The sequence below is a fragment of the Zosterops lateralis genome (genome assembly GCF_965231275.1).
Source record: "Zosterops lateralis genome assembly, chromosome: 9".
NCBI lineage: Eukaryota > Metazoa > Chordata > Aves > Passeriformes > Zosteropidae > Zosterops > Zosterops lateralis.
In genome coordinates this window covers 28,255,459-28,274,351 of record NC_139769.1, presented here as the reverse complement: position 1 = coordinate 28,274,351, position 18,893 = coordinate 28,255,459, and the positions used below count along the sequence as shown (strand labels likewise).

Here is an 18,893-nt window from a genome sequence, read left to right as displayed (position 1 = left end):
AGACTATGAGGAAGACACTGAGTCCTTTATTCAGGTCTGGGTGTGAAATGCCTGCTGGAAGGAAGCATTGATGTACTTCTATTTATTCCCTCTTTCTGTCTGATAGGATCTTTAGATTCAAATGCAATTTAGGCATTGTGAATAGTGGCTTTAAGGCATCTGTGTGGTTTTAGATTGTACTTTTTTCAGGTACAGACAGTGAAGTTATTCTCAGGAGCTTTACCTGATACTCAGGAGCTGCTTTCAGCTCATCATTCAGCCTCTCTGGCTCAACTCCTGCTCTCTGACCTGCCTGAGAACGAGCTGCTGAGCCTCACTCAAACACACAGCCCTGATCCAGCTGAAATTGCCCTCCAGGAGTCTGAGCACAGGGACAAGTGCCCCGGCTGGAATGACATTTTACAGGCGAGGAAACTGAGGCACGGGGTTTGTCCCGTTCTCTCTAGCAGAGCTCCTTCTCCCCATGTTGCCATTCCCTGTCTCCCCAGGGAAGGCAGAACTCTGAACACAAATACTTTTACCACAGGGACTGGATAATGTGGCAGACTGGATTTGTGCTTGCTGCTTCATGTTCTGAGTGTTTCTGCTAAAGCTTTTCCCTGGCTGCTGGCAGGCTCCCGGCTTCCAAGAGCTCAGCCCTGTTTTTCCTTCAGAAAACAGAGGATCTGGAGGAATTCCTAAGAACACTAACTCACAGCAGACACGTGGTTTCCAAAATTGAATCTGGCTTTCCAAAGCTTTTAGCAGAAGGGTTGATTTGGGTCAAAATTAATGCAAACACTTCTGTAGACCATTTAATGTTTAGGTTGTGGACCTGTTAAGGCGGCAGGATAATCCCTTTAGATTACCCGTGTAATTCCTAGTGAATATTTATTTTAAAGTGACTTCAGTGCCCTTAGTCATTAGCAAAGGTTAGTAATGCCTCTCACAGCTGCCAGGCTCGATGCAACAGCATTTGTCAATGGGAGGGCTTCTCCTTTTGTTCCCTGCCTTTTTTGGTCTGTTTGTTTTTTACCATTTCTCCAACTCTTGTCGGCTTAATCCCGCGGGCTCACCTCTAATCACAGGGAAGCATCCGAGCTGCCTTTGCCGTGCTGACTTCCACTTGAGCGAGGCTGAGGAAGGAGCCTAATCCTGGGTTTTTGTGCTGGAGGGTGCGGGGTGCCCGGGCTGCGGGGGAGGACGGGGAACGCGGCGGGTTCAAGGACGCGCTCCCGCTTTAATGTGCGCAGACATGCTCCCGCTCGCTCCCTGATTGGCAAGGTTAACTCGGAGAGGCTGCAGCTTTTTAAACTGATTTGATTAGACCCACTACTTTATCCCATTCCCTCCCCCATCGCTTGGCCCACCACCTCCTGATCCTTTTAACACAGCCCCTGGTCCAATAACCAGCCAGTCTGATTTTTTTTTCTTTTTTCCCCTACCCCATTTTTTCAATTTTGATGCTGGATTTTGACATTTTGTAAAATAGATTATGCAGTCCTACAGGGAAGATCAGTAGGCAATGTCTTGGTGTCAGGGCTGGGTTTTATTGGGACTTTTTGAGAGGCTGGGATGTGCCTCCTCTTCTGCACCTTTCCCAGCTCTCAGTGCGCCTGTGTGAATTCAGGGACAAGAGACTGGAGACTCACATACCCTACCTTGGATGCTCATTGCCCTCTAGTTCCTCTTTTCTCTGCAAAACCAGACTTGGGGTGAATTACACACTCAGCCCAAAATGATTTGCCATCGCAGGTCCTCTTCCACTGTGGTATGACATGTTCACTGTCTGCAAAAAGAAACATGGACAGCATGGATAGAGAACTCTCATATCCCACAGGAGCAAAATAATGGTGTATTTTAGTAGCTAATGTTCCTAGTTGGGATTACTTTGGGAGGTCAGATCACCCATAGTCCCAGACTGGCTCACAAGTGGGATGAGCTCCACGGGGCCCTGAGAAGCTGTTTTGGCATTAATGCCCTCAGCCCTTGGGACAGCAAGGTTGGAGTGGGCACCAACCCAGCCTTCAAAGGCTTTGTGATCCTGTTGCCATCTTTAGCCAGTGTGCTTTAGTGTGTTTTGCACTGCCAGTTTACAATCCTGGGCTCTGCTTCTGATATTGCCCTTTTTGCCTTACTAAATATCCCAAGGGAATGTGGAGCCTTATGTACAAAAGTGCTTCTTGACAATTCTCCCTAATTCTCCTATAAATAAGTTCATAAATCCTGAAAATGGCAGGCTTTCCCAAAACCTGGGGCTCTCAACCCACAGAACAAAATCACTGGAGAGCAAGCAACACTGCTAAATTTTTGTAGTCCCAGACTGGTCTAGGGAAAGCTGCAGCTCATCTCGTTTTCACTTGCCTGTTTGTTCAGCAGACCTGATCTGAAGTGGTGTGGGCTGTTTGAGCAGCTCAGTGCTGACAGGGACCAAATCCAGTGACCAGGACCGACCCTATGGAGTCACCCTGGTGAAACAGCACAGAATACAGACAATCCCCTACACACAAGGTATTAAATCTTGACATACTGCATTACTTAAGAGGTCTCAGGGAAAATTAAAACCCTTTTCACTGGGTTTTGCAATGCAGGGAAAATTTTAGTGACATTTAAAAGGTTTCTCTTGTGTTCCTCTAATGGGATAAATAAAAAAAAGGCTTGTTTTAGGCCAGCAAATGGGGGGACAATCCAATTTCCCTGATTCCATCAAGACACTCTTAAAGCATTAGCTTGTGCAGTTTTTAAAAAACTCACAACAGACTGACCCCTCTGCCTGATGGCTTTGAGAAGTGTCCTGATGTGGAGGCATTTATCCTACACCACATGCTTCATCGAGGTACTCCAGCAGTGCTTGGAAATACACTCCTTTGTTATTAAACTGTTTAGGAGGACAGCATGCACGGCAGGAAACACAAACACCAGTTCATTATTTACTGCAGCCATCCACACTGGGGCTGAGCTCAGACTAATGTGTGATGATGCATCCTTTAAATTTGGTACTTGGAAGGGAAAAAGGGTGGCATTAACTGGGAAGGTTTCTGATGGAAGCCTGAAACCTAAGCCTGCCTGTAACTTTATGTTTTTAAGCGTGATTTGGGCTCAATATAAATAAATATTCCCCTGTGGAATGTTATATTTGCAGTTTGTTTCCATCAGTCAGAAAGATTAATGTATCAACACTTACTTGGGAGGGGGCTCAGGGGATTGATAATGGGAGATATGGAGCCTTTCACCTCCAGGTCACTGGTTCAGCACTGCCCCACGTCGGCTGCCACCACCAGCACCTGCCATCTGCTCCAGTGGGGCGGGCCCAGCTCTAGCCCCAGCTGCTCCCTGCAGGCTCCCTGGGCTGCTTTAGCAGGAAATGGGATGGAGCTGCTCAGCCCAGCCCCAGATGTGACGGCTGCCTCAGACCAAGCACCACCAGGGAACTTGACCTTCTGCCACGCTTGTACAACCCATGAATGGAGAACCTGTTATCCCTGCCCTGTGCAGAATAACTCATTCCAAGAGCAGGACACCCGTGAACATAAATCTGTCTGTTATAAAGTTGGCTGCAGTTTTCCCTGGTTGCCTCCAGTTCCTGCTGAATTTCATTAGGAATACCTCTATTATACAGCACAAGGAGAGAGCAAAGCCTTTAGACTTTGAAAGAGCCCTTTAAAGTGAAGATCAATTTTGCATCTCACTAAATACCTAATGACAGACCAAACTGCAAGTACTTAGTTCAGCTGTATTTTAATAGCACTGTGGCTCCATCGAGAAATCCCAGTTACTGATACAGCTTGATGTCCTGAGGCAGTTTTCTCCAGACATTTTTCCTTTTTCTTTCTTTAGTAGTAGCACTTCATTAATAGCTGTTTGGAAACCTGACTGTCTGTGAATAAGCCATACCAATACACCTTTTCCCTCACTATTTATTCCTCCTTTTTTTCCACCAGGAAATAGCCCCAGTGATCACAGACTGGGTTTTCAGAGTCTGATGTGTAGTTGTACTTGGTGGTGTATGAGCAAATGAAAGAGCAGCTTCGTGCCTTATAAAATAACAAATGGTAAATCAGCTACTAATACAATTCACAGAGGCTGCTAAAAGGCTGCTGGATGTCACAAAAACAGCAACCCTTTGAGGTGATGAGATGGGAGCTTCTTAAGTCAACACATGCAGTTGGCTTCTCCCTGGCAGTGGTCCACTTTGGGGCAGGATCCAGGCTCTGATGCCTTCCCCCTCTGGCAGACGGCTGTGAGTGTGCAAACGTCCTGTCTAATTCCAGATTAGCCACATAGAGGAGTCATCATCCTTAAGAAACAGGCGTGCTTGGAAAAGAAAGGCTGGCTGGAAGCTGCAGGGCACAGCACTATCCTCAGGTGCTTTGAGATGTCTGAGCAAGGTTCCTGGCACTAAAGGAGAAGAGAAAAAATGTGCCTTTCATGCTGAGGGCTGTGTGCCACTGGAACTCAGCTTCCCTGCTAGCCCAGGCTTTCTCAAGCTTGGCTTAATAAAAAATCCAGATCTCATCTAATGAGTTCAGAGGATGCTTCAGAATGTCTCAGTGTGGAAAGTGCTGATTTTGCACACCAAGCCGAGGAAGGTTTATGGGACCAAAAGAGTCTCCCAAGTCTTTATCCTCACTGACTTGAAGGAGAAGGAGCTCCCTGGGCTGTTAGCAGCACCTCTGCTCCTCCTGCAACACACTGTGACTTGGCTTTTATTGCAGCCATGCTTGTCGTCCCAGCCTCCCTGACACTGCTCCAGCTGTGCCATGGCATTCCTGAGCATTCCAGCTGAGCCTGCCTTTGCCCAAATCAAGGGAATCAAACTCATGGGTTCGGGACAGGCACTGCTTTAGCCCACACAGGAGTGGTTTCTCTGCTTTCTTCTGGATTTCTTTCTCATGGTCACTCAGTCGTTGGCTTTCAATGACGGTTTCTACAAAGAGGACATGTGGAAAGGCAGAGTGGCAGCTCTGAGCCATTATAGGCGACAGTTAAAAGTGCAACATCTTTTCCGTCATGCAGAGCTTTAGGTACAAGCCTGCAAAGGAAAAGGGGTTGTTACTTCCAAGCCCTGAATCCCTTTAAATAAATATCAGGCAGCATTTGCCTTGCAGTCAGCAGGGGCTGAACCAAGCAGTGGCAGCAACACTCTTGGCTGTCTCCTGTCCAGCCTGCTAAATTTAGCAACCTAGTCAAACTTCCTTCTCTTTAATCAGGTAGAGCAAGTGGCATGTTGACTTGCTGCTGGCTCTGGATCCAGCCCTGCCATGGTGTTTCCAGCCCCTGGGCAGTGCCCAGGGCAGCCATCTGAGGGGCAGCAGCATTGATGGGCTGCCTCCTAATCTCCCTGCTCCCATCCACACGTGCTGTCCTGATATCCGACAGCCGGTCCCACATGGGCATCGTGCCAGCAGTGACTTTACAGGCTTTGTGGCAGAGATTATTTAAAGGAGATTAACCCTTCTAAACCCCTTAGATTTTAATTATTTCTGTATGTATTTATAAAACCTGCAGTCTGCTAGTTCCAGGGCACAACTGCCCCAGTCCCCATCCTTAACCTGGATTCGTGAATATACAATGCACCTGTATTGCAGGACAGGGGCTGCACTGGACAGGGCTCCTTGGATTTATTTGTTTATTGCCATTCTGGAACAATTCACATCTAGAATGAAAATTAAACATTATGGTTTCAAATTGTAAAAAGAGCTAATAATTTGAACCACTTTAAAATACTAATAAGGCATTAATTGAATTGTTTGAGTCAATGACATGTCTCTGGCTAATTATTTTGATTAGGGCAGCTCTGTCATTAATGCCTCCCCCCTGCCCATGATGTGAGCACGGAGACCCCCTGTCTCTCTGAAGACAGGACTGATGTACTGGAAGTCAGGAGAGGGAAGAACTGTTTCCTTCATTCAGTCTCCTAGCAAGTTTATTATATGCATAATAATGTTATGAGACCCTGTAGTCTAGAAAACTGGTGTGACTAGCACGTATTGTTTATAGAAGGGGAGAAAAAAGGGTCTGCACTTCCATCCTTTCATACTTTCCCATTAGTCATGTTAGTGCTGGGCTAATTAGTTTGTTAGAGTACAGGAGTGATGGAGTGTTTCCACTCTGCATGGGGGCTTCAAAACCCAAATAAAACTGGAAATGCCTTATTTCTGCTTCACAGCACAACCTGGCTTACAATGGGTGATGCACACCTTGCAATCTTCAAAAGTATATAGAATCTTAGAATGGTTTGGGTTGGAAGGGACTTTAAAGACCATACAGATCCAACCCCCAGCTATGGGCGAGGACACCTCCCACTAGACCAATTTGCTTGGAGCCCCATCCAGCCCAGCCTTGGACACTTTCAGGGATGGGGCAGCCACAGCTTTTCTGGGAAAGCTGTGCCAGGGCCTCCCCACCCTCACAGTAACAGCCTCACATACCTGCCTGTTCTGTAAATGCAAGCATAGAAAGTGAGTGTTGGAAGCGAAAAAACCTCACAGCATTATGGACCCCAGTGATCTGAGAAAAGAATAGAGTAATTTTGAATGAATTCCTTAAAATCTGATGATTTTTATTTATTCTTGTCTCCTGAACAAGGAAATAAATGCAGACAGTACCAAGGAGTCCATAAATAAATTTTGTTCTTGGAGAATCTCTTTAATATGCACACAGTCCTGCTTCTGTGGTAGTGAACATTTGACCAATAGCAATTAATTTCTTATCACAGTCTTTCTATGAGGTAAGAAAACATTAGTGTCTCCATTAGGAGGTGGAGAACGGGAGCTCTCCAAGAGCAAATGATGTGCCCAGCTTCATTCCCCTGCCCCACGGCTTGCCAAGAGCTGCTGGAGGGAGAGGGCATTGCAGGGATGCCTCTCCTGCAGCACAAGCTGGGTGTTCCTTTTCAGGCAGATCCATCCTCCTGATCAAATGATAAGACTGGGAAAACGTTCAATATCTGTATATTTCAGGATCAGTATCACTAAGCTGATGAATTTTCAGCAGCTTACTGTGAAGCATACAGCATTCCCTGTATTGGCAGGTGGGAAAAGAGAGAAGAAAAAATAATGACGGTCCTTGGTATGAATCTCTTCTGTGTGAAAAGGGTGAAAAAGAGGGTTTCTTACAGAAAATACCATGTGATCCCATGGCATGTCGATGATTAGGGAAAGTCCCGAAGGTTAGTAAACCTTTTCTCATTCAAATAGATAGGATCTCCAGCTGAAAGTGCTGGACACTGCATCCAGCCCCGAGGAGGGGGGAGCAGGGAAGTAAAGGGTTAAATTTCGGGGCTGTAGAAGCAGATTGTGTTTTCCTTCTATGATGTGGGCTGACAAGACATCAGTATTCTATTCATCTGTTGGGAATTAGGCTGTTAATCCAATCAATGACTCTTGAGCTAGCTGCAGCCTGCCTCCCCACTGGGGAACAATCGGATCAGACGGGAGATTGTTTAAGAGCACAGAGCGGTCCCGGTGTCAGGTGGAATTTCCAAGCGTTCCCTAGTGAATTGGGGATGGGAAAGCTGTCTCAGCCCATTTATCCTGCCCCTTAAATAAGCAGGTATCTGCCTCAGCCATGCTAAAGTGATAAAGCAGTATAGGAGCACTAACTTTTATGCAGGGAGGGGGCAGGGAAGCGCCCTGAGAAGGGAAGTTTTAGCATCCTGCCCTTTGGAATATCATCCTGCCCATAGCTTGGGATGGCATTTGCATGGATTGTAGGGGGCTGGCTCAGCCACAGCGCCGTGACACTTGCTACAGCTTTAGGCACTGACTTCTCCACACACATTTTTGATCCCTGCAGCTACCTGGCAGCTTTTCTATTGCACCAACACACTTGTTTGATGAGCAGCAAGATGCCTGGTGCTGAAAGTAACAGGCAGCAGCAAAGAGTGTTTGGATAACCTATAAATATGTCCAAATACACAGCTGGGCACAGAGTGCTGGCTACAAAATGGCTTGAAAATGCTCAACAGCAAAACATCCCTGAGAGTTCCAGTGTTGCTGCATGAGCTGCTGCTTGGGTTCAGAAATCAGTTTGTTCTGCAATTAATGACAGCCATGTCTGCGGTGAGATATTGAGAGCCTGTATCTGTGCCAGCAGCACTACATGCTGATCATAGTAGATGTGATAAATCCCATTGAAATTGCACTTGGAAATTTAGGTACAGCACCAGTTAGAAACTAGGGCGATGAGGGATTAGTGTAACCCTGGCACACTGAACTCCTCGGGCTGGGGGCCTTTGGGAGCATTAGTAGATGCAGGCTTCAGGAGGAAGCCAGTGGTGGTGCCTGGGCATCCTCTTCCCTCTGAGCTTTCTTAGATCTGCTTTTAGCAGCAGCTTTGTGAGCAGAGGCTTCTCCAAATTAGTGCTCCTAAATGAACCACGAGTATGAGCTCCAGCAGTGAATACAAGCAGGGAGGTCCCCAGACAGAAAAATCCCCAGCTCAGAGGCTTGGCTTTAAAGGGCTTCAACATCCCTCTTCCCTTGATCATAATTTTGAATCAAACAAAAGCTAATGCAATTTTCTTTGCCTTTCAGTAGCAGATTGTGCTGTAAGGGTTCATGCCATTAGAAATGTAATAATTGCTTCTCTATGCAGATCTAATTTATCTGTGAGGCACTTAGAAGATAGGCCAAATGATAGCCTGGCAGTAGGCTCTGGAGAAGGGCCCAAAAGGTGATGATAAAAATCTGTCTAGCACCTTCCATCCTCGGGGATATCTGCCTGGCACAGAGCAGGAAATGGTCAGAATGGGAGGAAGTCAGCAGAGGAGAGAGCTGAGAGCTCTTGGAGAGGGACAGCTCAGAGAGAAAGGGATCCCTGCCAAACCTGTACACACACAGGGGAGGTGGGAGAGCTAACTGAGGAACCAAACTTAAGAGGATGGCCTGCACTGGTCAGCCTGGGTTATTTGCAACCCCTAAAAAACAGCTGTTCATTACCAGTGCGTGCTTTTTGGTTTTGCTTCTAGCAGAGGTTGCTCTGTATCCTTGGTCACATGGTGTTTGTCCTTGGGAACTGCCTGAGTTGCCTTGAAGTTGGGACCAAGGATGCACATGGAGATATCTCCTGCTGAATCATCTGATGGAGTTCAGGCTGGTTATATTAGCCCCTATTGCCTGGTTTTAGTACTGGTGGGTATTAGCATGTAAATTCTGGTGTGTTGGGCTGTAGCCTTACCCTCAGTCTTCTTGGAGAGAAAATTTCAGAGAGAGAATAAGATGATGATGAGGCTAAAGTAAATTGTTGAAAAGTTGAAGTCTAAAGTAGAAATAAATGAGAAATAAAAACCTTTTTAAAAGTGGAGGGAAGTATTTTCTTGCTATTTTTCATCTCCCTGGCTTGAGTGAGTATGTGTCGTGAGGCTGCAGAGATTTATATTACAGCTCCTAAGCACCGGTGCTTGTTCAGAGTCTGTATTATTCTGGCCCTTTTTATTCACTCACCTTCTAAAGATGTAGTGTAAATATTTATCTTCCCTCTGGCCCATCATGCTGCCCAGGACCCAGTGCTGTTAAACACTCTTATCACCTCATCGTTCTTATCTCCTGCGATCCCTGCCAGCATTCGGAGTTTGTCAATGGGAACGAGCCTTGCACCTTAAAAGGTGCCACAAATGAGCAAAAAGAAGAAGTGATATGGGGAAAAAATAAAAATTGTGCTCGTAAAATAAAGAGCACATGTGCCACCCCTCGAAAGGGCAAGGTTAGTGTAGAGGTTTCCTGCTGTGCTTTTCACACTCACGGTGTCTGTGCTTAGGGAGGTGATTGAAGGCATCGAGGTCAGGTCTAGGTGTGGAGCAGCACTCAAGGGCCCTACAAACCCTGGTGCTGGTGTGGAGGGTCCAGCCCCAGCTTCATCACTGGTATGGGGTCAGGCTGGACCAAAGCTCATCCAGGTAACCAGCATGGATTTTATTTTTCCTCTTTCTTCATCGGTGCTAAAGGAAACAGGTGAGATGGAGGAAGAGGCGGTGTCTCCCTCCAGGCCACCCTCCCACTGCACACAGCCTGGAGAGTGAATGAAGCAGCTCTGAGCTATCAGTGTTCGTACAGCACTGCTTTTAAAAGTGTCCCATGAAAGCACAGTCACTGGCCAGTCAAAGTCTACTCGAAATGGCAAAGCAGCAGCAATTGTGCTTTACAGAGTGCACAGCAACTCAGTGGGTTTAGCCAAGCCATTTCCTTGTCTCTGCCCTTCAGTCCACAACTTGTGTTAGGTTAAGCAGGGAACACGAATTGCCAAGGAATGAACATGGGATGGCAACACCGATATAATCCCATCATTTATAAGACAGAATTGACGTGCAGCAGCCATAGTACCACTTAGCAGATAAGACAGTTGGTCCATCTGCGCTCGGTCCATCTTCTCCCATTTCTCTTGCTTAAATTTCTCAGGAGCAGAACAAAATCCTGTTATCCAATAAGTTATCCACTGGTAGTTGGATTTTCATTGAGTGACATCTGTCACAGACCATGCATGTAGGAAGTAGCAGTGATTTTGTAGCATCTTTGTTTTGATGGGTTTGGTAGACATGGGCATTTGGGTTTTCATCTCCCAGAAAGGCCGTGCAGCTCGGCTGTCACCCTGACATGGCCAGATGTGCCAGGAGGCTGTAGAAGCCACTAGGGATGGCACATGACATTAGGAGGCAAGAGGAAATCTTGGAATCAGATCTGTTGTTGGTCAGTAATGTGAGCAGTCCTACATCTGAGTGTCTTTCTTTCCTTCCCAATCACTTTCTGTCTGCCTGTGTGGGTTCTACCATTTCCACAAGCTCCTCCTTTTTGCAGATGGAAAATTGCTAAAAGAGGTCTGGAACAAGGGCCTACCAGTGCCTTGCAAGCCTTTACAGAGAGTGTATTGCTGCTTTGAGCCTGGCTTTTCCCCTCTCTTGTGCTGAAGTTCACCAAATCAGAGCAGGTTTCCTCCTTTTTAATCTGTGACTGATGTTTTTCCAGCTAATACAGAAGCATATAAGGGCACTTCTTTGAGGCATCCTGGCTCAGTGTTGGCCTAGAGCTGCCTATCTCCTCTTCCCCATTCACCAACATCAGCTTCCTTACTCAGCACCTTTTCTTTGGTCCATCTGCTGAGAGGATCCATCTAATCACTGCCAGCATCTCCATGTTCCTCCCGGCTGCAGAGGATGTGCTCCAGATGCCTTGTCCCTGGCTGATGCCAATGGGGTGAGGACAGAGGCTTATACCTGCCCATTCATTGTTTGGGATCATCCATCCCAACACTGACACATCTCTAGAAAGGACCTTAAGATACTTAAGAAGCCACTGCTTTCTGTTGCACATCAGGAAATACCCCTTGCATCAAGGCCAGCTACAATTCATCTTCACTCCTCTTCTGCCCATCCTGTTTGATTGCAAAGCAGACACTTCCAGTGCCTGGCAGGCAATATTTGTTTCACATAATTCCCACAAAGGGAGCTGTAATCCTGACTTTCACAGCCCATCTTTGATTAGTCTCCAGGTGTGACCATTTTGCTCCGAAGGCTCAGTGTTGCCGTACCTGAAGCAGCAGGGTACATCAGGCTGCAATTAGCTACAGTGCTCCAAAAAGCCAAATCAAAGAGGGATTGAGATCAGCAGCTTCCCGAGGGCTTTCAAGGCCTTTAGTGAGTGACCACACTAGAGCTTTTTCCATTTACCTGGATTAAAATTTGTCACGGAGGAAATAGAAGCAAACAGCACGGCATCTGAGAAGTGTAACAAATAGCATTTGGCCATTGGGCAGGCTCAAAGCAGGGGGAAAATCCGCAGCGTAAATAAAGTGCAAACCATGTTTGCATAACATTGGATTAATAGTTCTTTTTAAAAACCACACTGGGATTAAAGAGACGCATTTCCTATGCCGGGACCTGCACTCCCTCCTTAGCCCAGCAGATGCCAGGAAGTACATCTAAGAGAAATAAAAAACCTTGTTATCCCCAGCCAGCTGCTGAAACAGCAGTGCTTTCTGCAGGCCTTTGGAAGAGGAACAAATGTCTGTAGGATTCCTGGAGCAGTCCTCTGTGTTTTAATAGGGAGTTCTGCACCAAAGCATTTCTGTGGGAAGGGGTTTCTACTGCGTGGCTCCAGTCCCATTTACCTGTGGGTTTTGTTGGCTGCAGTCTTGAAGGTGGTGATGCAGAGGGGAGCTGGATTCCCATCCCCCAGCCCGCACATTTGACATCCTGCCTTTCCAATAACTCATTTGGAGCCCTCCCGCCTCTCCTTCCCCAGCCCTGCTCCGTGTTTTGCTGAAGTCAGTGCTGGCCCTGTCACTCCTCTGAGCAGGCATGTGCTTAAGGAGAGCTCAGGGGCCCTGGCTCACATTGGTTACCTTATTAGTGTGGAATAATCAACGGATGCTCTCCGTGATTCCCTCAGTTCTTTGGTTTGTGGTACCATCTAATGACGCCCATTTGCATTACGCTCCCCACAGTTTGGGCAGAAATAGGCTCCTGAAATGAGGCATCTTAAACACTGCTGGGAGTGACATGAATGGGATGTAAGAAAGAAAAATCTGACCCTCCCATGCCTTTGCTTGGAAAAGACATGAAAAGGGTATTTAGGCAGTAAATGCCTGTTACATCTGGGCTTTTTATCTCTGTTGCTGATGTGGTTGTCGTGTTGGTGCAGTGTCCCAGAGCAAAGCATGGTGTCTCCCACCCCAAAATACAGGTCATTCCTAATTCCTCAGCTCAACAGGCTTAATATCAAGCAGTGTAACACACTTGGAAACCAGAAGACTTCCAGCTATGAGTGGAATTTCTACCTGGTTTTTTGTTCTTTTCTCTTTCGCCTCCTCCAGAATCTACAGCAAACTGTAGAATTTGCACCTTAATCCCAAAGATGATGGTAATTAAAAGCATAAGTCTCCATAGACAGATGCAAATAAATTAAGGAGGCAAAGAACTGAATTAGAGGCTAATCCTGGTTGGGGTAGTGAAAGCAAAGGGCCCAGTAATTCTTTCCTTCTGTTATTTCACCTGTTCTGGTGGCAGGATGAGGCTGTGTCAGGGAGAGGTGCCTGGGTTTGCGGTGCTGGATGTGAAGCATCAGCTGTGGCAGAGCCCTGGGGAGGGGACACAGGAGTCTGGGAAGGGGACACACGTCCCAAAGCATTGCAGCTGAAGTGTTAGCTGGAACAGGGAGCTGTGTGCCAACACCTACAAATCACGCAGTTTGCTTTGCCCTTGCACTGCAGGTGTTTCACAAGGATGAGTTTGGCAACTTGCTCTCATCCCTGAGCATTGTGCCCTTTCCTAACCTGACAAAACTTAACCTGGGCATATGGGTAGACCTAAATTCTGAAGGCAGGGACCTAAGATTTTTTCAGGTGAAAGGAACTGGGTGTTTTTCCCCTGAGTGCTCCCTTGTGCTGAAGAGCGCAGTGCATTGACCTGTGTGAGTGTCCCAGTCCTTTGCCCTTCTCTCTAGTAGTTGGGTTTGCACTGCAGCATCTTGCACTAAAGCACCAGGAGTAGTGAGATGCCCAGAGTGAGGCCACAGGACTGAAATCCTTCATTTTTATGTGCTGGAAGTGATAACAGTGTGAACTGAATTAGACTCACGTCGTGATGTGATCCACGCACTCTTACTGGTGGATAGATATTGATTATCCATCAATAGGGACTGATGGTGGATGATGATTCAAATCCCAGCTGTCAGGTAGCCGGGTGTCCTGGCTGTTTGTCTAGTCAATTAAAACATTGCTGTGATTCAGCTTATATATTTAAAACTCAGATTTATTTGTATTACCACAATGTTACCTATGCCTCTAAAATCAACTCTCTCTCTTTTTCAGGATGGGGAAGGCCAGACTGCACTCCATTATGGTAAGCTGCCTCTAAGCTTAGCTGTTCCTTCTTAGGAGCATGGATTTGCAGCTGAAGTAAATGCTCTATACACAGAAAGCAAATTTCAGGAGAAAAATGAGCAAGGAAGCTGGATTTGATTAACCAGTGGCTAACTCCACTAGCAAATCACAGCATGGTAGGGGTAGGAGCCCTGGGAGAAGATTGCTGCCCTCTCTTCATTCTCCTCTGCAAATGTCACTTTAAAGCCTTCCTTTTCCCTTTTCCCCTAATTAATGATGCAGAGTGTCCCTGTACACCTCTGTGTCTCCAGGACGTTGGTGTGCCACCTGCAGACCCAGGAGTGGCTCTGGTTAGCAGATGCCAAATCCCTTGGCCTTCAGGGAGGGTCTGTGCCAGTTTTAACAGGTTACACAGGTCAGGGGAAGGGGAAAAACGAGGTGGCCTCCACCTTCATGTGTCCTGGTGGCAAACCTGTTTGATCACAGCTGAGAGAGCAGCAGCTTCTCTACTACCAAAATCAGTAGAGGCAAGTCGCAGTTGGTGTCCCTGCTACAATTAGCCTTACAGGCTAATTAGATACGTGATTTAATTGAAAGATTGTTCTATCTCCAAATGAGCAAAGTAGAGACTGAAGTGACACATGCCATGCTGATGTGCAGGGAATAGGAAAAAAGTATCAATTTAATCTGGATCGTAATCTTTTTCCCAAAATTAAGACATAGCCAGTTATTATCCTGTACTCTCTCTTGATGCCTGTCACTGTAATTAAGAGCATGCTTGTCATTCTGAAGTGTTTGTGTCTTTCTCTCTCTTCTTGATCTCTCCACAAGGACATTAGCAGGATGGCAAAATTGCTTTGCAGACATCAGTCCAAAGCACAGTGTTTGGATCTGGAGCTAAGCTCCGAGATTCCAGGGCCCCTGAACTGAGACTGTTGTTCCAATAATGTGTGATTTCTCCCTGTGGGATCTTTCCTGTAGGATACTCAATTTTTCAAATTCCTGTCAGTGTGACTGGAATGGTGAATCTGTTGCTTAGCGCAGCATTGTCCACACATGGACAGCACTTAAAATGCCATATTGCCTCTTTCTCTTCCTAAGCCATTCCATAGTCTGGGCTTTCTCTCTCCTGGGAAGATGCTTTTACAACTCCAGGACTGAGGGGTGCACAGTAGATTGTAATAGATTGTGCAAAAGCATAGCACACCTGTAAGTTATCTGAGAGCACTTGCTTCAAGAAGCAAGCCCAGTATATAAAAGGAAAAAGTGGATGCATCACCTGAGTTTAAATTCTGTGCAGGTGGATCCCTCTCGCTGGGGACTGAGGCACTTTGTTCAACACAAGCAAATGTAACTGATATCATGAACATTATTCCAGAAATGGTTTCTCTGATCCACCCTTCCAGCTCAGGTGTTTCAATAATGACAATTTCCCAGGATTTTCTTCCCGAATGTTTGTTAAATGTTGAATTTTTTTCTTCCCTTTGAGTATGATTCCCTCTCTCTTCCCTGTATATCATCTTTGGGAAGCCTCTCTGGGGTCTCTGGCACACAGGCATGGTGTTCCCATGGGTGCCCACTCTTCCTGGTGGCCATCACTGCCACATCCTCCTTCCCTTTCTTGCTGATCTGGCCATAAATCACCCTGAGCTTAGAAACAGCTCCCTAAATGGGTGACCGGGTTTGATTCAAGTGGCCGTTGGCCTGAAACTGGAACTCAGTGTCACCTCCCAGTCCCATTTTGATCAGCACTTCACAACCCAGCCATTAATTGCAGCAGAGAGGCAGGAGAGCTCCCATGGACACTATCCCTGAGCAGAGCAGTGCCTTCACAAGGCCTCTCCTTTTGTTGGAGGCTGTTGACAGAGCTCAGGGAAGGGTTAAATCCCATCAGCAAGGCAGCCCCTGCTTTTAGGGTGTCTGCATCCCTTTTTATGAGCTGGCGTGGCCTGACAGCTGTCCTTGTGGTGACAGCTCTCCTGATTACAGCCGGTGTCAAACCGCATCCTGCTGGGGGTTATAAATCCCGGCTCCTTCCGATCAGCGCTGACCCCGGCTTTAATCGGGGGTTAAGTGGAGGCCAGCGGGACCAGAGCCCTGCCCATGGCTGTGTGCACCGTGTCCCTGCTGAGCAGCCCCTTCTCCTGGGCTCCTCTCCATCCATCCATCCACCCACCCACCCAGTGAGAATACTGAACTCATCGCTGCTGCCTGTCCCAGAGGAAATCAAGGCTTCTCCGAGCAGCGGTGGCCACGTGGCTGGGAGTGGGCAGGCTCCGTATCCTCCCGGGCGCTCCGGCTTCCCTGCAAAGCACCATCTGTTCGCCTCTGTCTGCGCCCTGCCAGGGCAGTGGGAGGGGATGCTGGAGGGAAAATAAATAATAAAAAAAAATTCATCATCTGAACCCTGAGGATTAATGGAGTCGGGAGGCGAACTGCGCTGAATGGAAATTCATCTTCACCCGTGCCAGTGTCAGGGCTGCCGCTCTGGCCCTTGACAAATCGAGGGTCCCAGGGTGTGATAAATCCAGCAGCTGTGCTCATCCCCGGGGATGTCCCCAGCCTGCTCAAGGACGAGTGAGCCACCTTTTCCTGTAGGGAGCAGCTCCCCATCCCCAGAAGCTGCCACCGCACCTTCCTTGGCACCTCTGGAAGTCTGTTTTCTGCAGAGGGATGTGCCTCCATTCAGCTCAGCCTCACCCACACCCCACCTGTTTCCTCACCAACCTGTTTCCCCTTTTTGATCCCTCTTTTATCTTTTCAATATAAACTCCAATCACACATCGAATTTATTTTAATGAGACATTACTGCTTGTCCTTTTGGATCAGTAGAAGACTGCAGAGTAATGCAAAAGACACTCTAATTACTAAAGGAGTCAGTCGGTTGCTTTATAAAAACACCCAAAATATGATTAAAACCAATTGCTACCAATGCAAGAGGAAGCTGCCAGCTTCATGGCCTTGTAAGGCAGGTTTTGGCTTCACTAGGGTCTGAAAGGAAAATCCAGGGTCTGGGACTTCTGCTGATGTCAGCCAAGTCCAGCTCTTCAGTGTTTTCCTGATTTTCCTGGTCCCTTTTTTTTAGTATCCTTGGGTAAGACATCCTAGGACAGAGAAGAGTCTCAGGTCAGACTTGACTCTATCTTGGCAGAGAAAATGAGGGATGAAAAAACAGTTGCTAGTAGAGGTGTGAAGAGTAAAATATGTGCCATTAACAGCTGTCCCAGGCTACAGGCACAGTTGCCTGGAGCTGGTGCTCAAAGAAGTGGTGGCCAGCAGCTATAAATCACCTGAATTTTGTGCAAAGAGAAGGGCCAAAGTCAGGAGCAAGGCAGTACTGAAGATGTTGTGCCTGGGATGTGCTGCCTGCTCCCTGAGAGATTCAGGAGGCAGGTGAGGGGCGAGGGCTGATAGAGCCGTTAGAGATGGTGAATGTGTTACAAATTCTGGGTACAAAAGCAGGCAGGGAATGCTTGCCCAGGTGGCAGTTTGGGGTGCAGTGGCACTCTGGGGGCCCTTCCCAGGGTCAGTCTCCAGTCCTGGATGTGAAGGAGCCTTAGCCAGGCTGTGCCCAGGCTCCCTCTGTGTCCCAGGTGATGTCCTGCAGATCCCTGGGCTCCCAGCACCTCTGACTGCACTGCGGGCTCCGGGTGCTGGTTGCACCAGTGGCACCCCCTCAGGAATTCTGGGTTTGCATTGCCCTCACTCTGCCTTTTCTCCTTCCTTTGCACTATTAAATCCAAAGCAATACATTGAATCCTGAGCACTGCCCCAGCAAAGCTCTGCTGTGCCGGGCCAGGTGCTGAGCTGGCATTTCCTGCCTCCAGCCACAGCCACTGCTCCAAAAACACCCCTCACCACCACCTCGGGCCAGCATCCCCACACTAACCCTTCCCTTTCTCCCCCCAGCTGCCACCTGCGAGTTTTTTGACATCGTGGAGCTGCTGCTGCAGTCGGGAGCCGACCCCAGGCTGCGGGACCAGGAGGGCTGCCTGCCCGAGGAGGTGACGGACTCCAAAGCCATCACCTCGGCTCTGCAGCAGCACAGCAGCAGCCAGCCCTGACCCCCCGGGGGGACAGAGATGCTCTGCAATAACAGCCCTTCCCCCCGCCTCCCTGCTGCCCTCCCCAAACACCTTGGGGCTTCGAGGGGACCTTTTAAAGCACAGGGTCTGGCTGGGCTCTCCAGCACGAGAGCCGAGCGCATGCCCTGAGCAGGATGGCATCAGAGTTTGGCATGCTCTGACGCTTATCAGTATTTGAGGGGGGAGGGGGAGGGGAGAGGGCCTGGAGGAGGCCCCAAGTATTATTTTAATGTATCGAATACTAGTACTGTATGGGCTGTCTCACCAGAGCAACGTGGGCTGACCGGTCGGCTCCTCTGTGGGGAGGCGGGGCCAGGTGAGATGCTCATCTCTCCCGTTCAGGTTGAATTTTGGTTTGTTGGGGTTTTTTTTCCCTGGGTCCAAACAAATAATATAAATAAAAGCACAGTCTTGGGATCAAGCCTCGGTGTGTTTGTTTGGGTTTGGGGTTTTTTTGCAGGGAGTGACTTGGAAGCCATAAGAATGGGAGGCAGCTCAGTGCAGCCATAACCCTTGGGAAGTTTTGCTTATCCTGCAGAGGGGGAGCTGCAAAGACAGCAGGGTCATACAGGTGTCTGTACCTCTGGTTCTCACACAACACGTTGCTAATCTGCCTTTCCAAGCTGACAGGACTTTTACCACTTCGCTGAATTGAATGGCTTTAAATCCCACCTCCCTTAGCAGCTCCAGGGCCTCCTGCTGTGTCCCCATCCCTGGAATGGCTCCTTCAGGACTGAGGTCTGGTAAGAGCTGGGCACAGATAAACCTGCACCCACTCTATCACTCTTCTGTGTCTGTCTCAGACACTTCATGATCTTCTCAGCTGGCCAAGTACCCAGATAGGGGGAAAAATGTCCCTTGTGGCCATGCCTGAGCGCTGGAGTGATGTGGGATGATCGTGGGGTTTAGTGCTTCCTCATCAGCATCCCAGCTGGGCCCACAGGAGCTGCCAGGGGTGGGTGGGTTTGTGCTGTGGGATAGCTCCCAGCTGGGAGGGAGGCTGCTGCACTGCGT

At 48.0% G+C, this 18,893-nt stretch overlaps 1 protein-coding gene across 1 annotated transcript in view; it reads left to right on the top strand.

Annotated features, from left to right (window-relative positions):
• Positions 1 to 18,277, top strand: part of ACBD6 (acyl-CoA binding domain containing 6) — a gene marked incomplete at its 5' end in the record, with an annotated part of 81,852 nt that extends 63,575 nt beyond the window's left edge. Inside the window, 2 exons of the mRNA XM_083867079.1 lie at positions 13,783 to 13,813; positions 17,704 to 18,277. Of these exons, the coding sequence (XP_083723205.1) occupies positions 13,783 to 13,813; positions 17,704 to 17,858 (186 nt within the window). The 3' untranslated portion in view covers positions 17,859 to 18,277. The remainder of the gene's footprint in view (positions 1 to 13,782; positions 13,814 to 17,703) is intronic.
• Between the last annotated feature and the right edge of the window lie 616 nt (positions 18,278 to 18,893).